Source organism: Cicer arietinum, chromosome 5 (assembly GCF_000331145.2).
Source record: "Cicer arietinum cultivar CDC Frontier isolate Library 1 chromosome 5, Cicar.CDCFrontier_v2.0, whole genome shotgun sequence".
Taxonomy (NCBI): domain Eukaryota; kingdom Viridiplantae; phylum Streptophyta; class Magnoliopsida; order Fabales; family Fabaceae; genus Cicer; species Cicer arietinum.
In genome coordinates this window covers 48,433,213-48,435,891 of record NC_021164.2, presented here as the reverse complement: position 1 = coordinate 48,435,891, position 2,679 = coordinate 48,433,213, and the positions used below count along the sequence as shown (strand labels likewise).

The following is a 2,679-nucleotide window of genomic DNA, read 5'->3' as shown; positions in this document are numbered from 1 at the left end:
TTTTATATTTTCACTCCAAACAAACAGTCCAAACATTCTAGAAAACCGTTCTATAATTACACTCTTAATATGACAGTTAAACTCATTCACTTTCATTCACTTTAAACTAATTTGAATTACTCCAATTCAACTAATATCATTCTAAATCTAATGACTAACAAAATTTCAATTCAAAAATCTTACCTCTTGATGCATGATTAAAACCATATAAATTTGACAATTTCAGTCACATATTATGGTTTTGTTAAACTATAAAGTACATGTTTGTATCACATTGGGTCTTGCAAAATCAATTTTGTTTATAGTGATTCTAATAAATTCACCGGAATACAAAACTAAAAATCGATCAAAACATACACTTAGTTCTTCCATTAAAATTGAATCATTTTCTCTCTCTCTTACTCTCTCACCTTCTTTTCCCAAAAAGGAAACGCATAATAACAGTTACCAAAGCAATACCCCCAGCAGAACCAGCTGCAACAACTGGCCAGTTCAACTCCAACCCTTTCTCCTTCATACTCATTAAACTCAATTCCAAAACCCTAATTTTCTCTTCCAAATCCTTATTCTCTTTCAACCATTTCTCCAACTCAATTCTTTTCTCCAACAACACATTTCCTAATTCCTCAATCTCCCTCCTTTTCTCATTAACTTTTTCCTTCATCTCTTCCTCAACCCTAACTCTCTTACTATTCTCCTCAACTTCTCTCATTTCAATTACTCCAATTTTCCTCTCCAAATCCCTAACTTTCATTTCCATCTCCACATTCCCTTGTTTCAATTCATTCTCTTCCTTTTCTATCACCTCGATTTTACTTTCTTTTTCTTCTAGAATCTTCTTCAGTTTCTCTACTTCCGCTTTCGCTTCCTCCACTTCTTTCTCAAGTCTTTCCGTCTCCGTCTTCAGCTCCACCGCTGAATCCAATTCGGTTCGCAACTTCTCGATCTCCGTCTTCATCTTCTTGATCTCCTCGTTATTTTTCGTATTCTCTGTTGCTAGTTCGTCTCGCTCACGTTCTAGAGCCGCCACGATCTTCTTCGATGATCCTTTTCCGGTGGACTCCGACATCGTTGTGAGAATATTTGGAAATGGAAAATGGCGTTGAAGAAATTTGGATCGTTGATGGAAGATTGTGAAGAGTGATTGTGGTGAACAGAAAGATTGGAGTGAGAGGAATGATGAAGACTGAGGTGTCGGAATGAGAGGGAATTGCGAGGTCATGAAGACCATTTTCAGAGACAAATTTGGAGAAATGTGCGGCGGGTAAATGAAAGAAGGAGTATTCAGATTTCGAACGTTTTGTTTTTAATGCGAATTATTTTATAAGATATTAAAATTTGTTTTAAGATAAAGGGAAATTAAATTAGAATTGGTTTCCACTTTATTGTACAAAGCAAATTAAGGTAGAGAAAATAAAATAACAATATTGTTATCTACACCTTCTCTTTTTACTACTCAAACAAACCTCTTAATTTTTGTGTAAAAATAAAATAATTAAAATATTCTTACTTATTTATAACATTAAATTAAAATTGTGTATCTAAAATTCAATTTACATATTATTTACATAATTAGACTCACATAAGAGTTAAAAATACATTTTAGATATTTCATTTTTATAAAAGAATTGAAGGGTGTGGATAATAAAAATGAGAGCGTGAATAGTAAAAATTGATAAAATAATTAGAATAAAGGATGGGAAAAGACGGTGGGATTTGATAGACATGAATCATTTTTACATAAAAACAAAATTATTGTTGGGTACTTGTATATACTTTCAACATCTTAACAAACAAAGAAATACATAATTAATGTAATATTAATAGATGTGATATATTCATAATCAAATAGAAAAACGTGTAGAAAGAAAATAAAGTATTAAAAATATTATTATTATTATTATTATTATTATTATTATTATTATTATTATTATTATTATTACATTGTTAAAAATATATATGATTGTATATGGGGCACATGGTTAATCGGTAACCAACCAACAACTAACTAGCACCCACCTATGCTGAAGGTTGAGTACAAAGATTTTAAGGAAATGAGATCCTACAAGCCCATAAATGTTTTACTTATTTCAAAGGTTAATGCTATGCTAAACTACCTTCATAGATGGACTATTATAGATTAGTGGTTAAAAGTTATTTAAATTATAATAATAAATACCTTTGTACATAGACTACTATAGATTAGTGATTAAAAATTACTTAAACTATAATAATGATTTGAAATTATTCTTTGAAATTGTAAGTTAATTGTGTTATGTGATCTTGATGGTTGGAACAATAATTCATTCAATGTTAATTTAATAAAAAGAAAATAGATGTATCATTTAAAATTCAATTTGATGAACAATATCAATCAAATTACCTTAAGTTTAATTTTGTGTGGTTGGTTTATAAACACTGATCTACAATACACCATCTATTAAGATAGTCCACGGTAGAATTTGTCAACAAAAGCACTTCAAAAGTCGTTAACTTTGTTTTAAGGTAAGCTGGTTAACTTTTATTGAATAGAAGTGCAATGGGTTGCCTTATCTAGTAGGGAGCTCTACCAACTAGGTACTTCTATCAATGGATAAATAAATAAAATTAGTTATTAGAGAGTGGTTCTACAAGCACTTTTCACACTTTTTATGGACCTTATTCAATAAATTATATTAA

General features: G+C 30.0%; 1 protein-coding gene across 1 annotated transcript; it reads right to left on the bottom strand.

The window, feature by feature from the left end:
• Positions 1-279: 279 nt before the first annotated feature.
• Positions 280-1,329, bottom strand: LOC101498394 (uncharacterized). The gene has a single exon (XM_004516402.4). It carries the CDS (start codon positions 1,229-1,231, stop codon positions 407-409), a length of 825 nt encoding a protein of 274 aa, XP_004516459.1. The 5' UTR covers positions 1,232-1,329; the 3' UTR covers positions 280-406.
• Positions 1,330-2,679: the final 1,350 nt, after the last annotated feature.

Bases quoted from the DNA above. Each gene is read 5' to 3' on its own strand.
- LOC101498394 (XM_004516402.4), bottom strand. From the start codon at position 1,231: ATGGTCTTCATGACCTCGCAATTCCCTCTCATTCCGACACCTCAGTCT.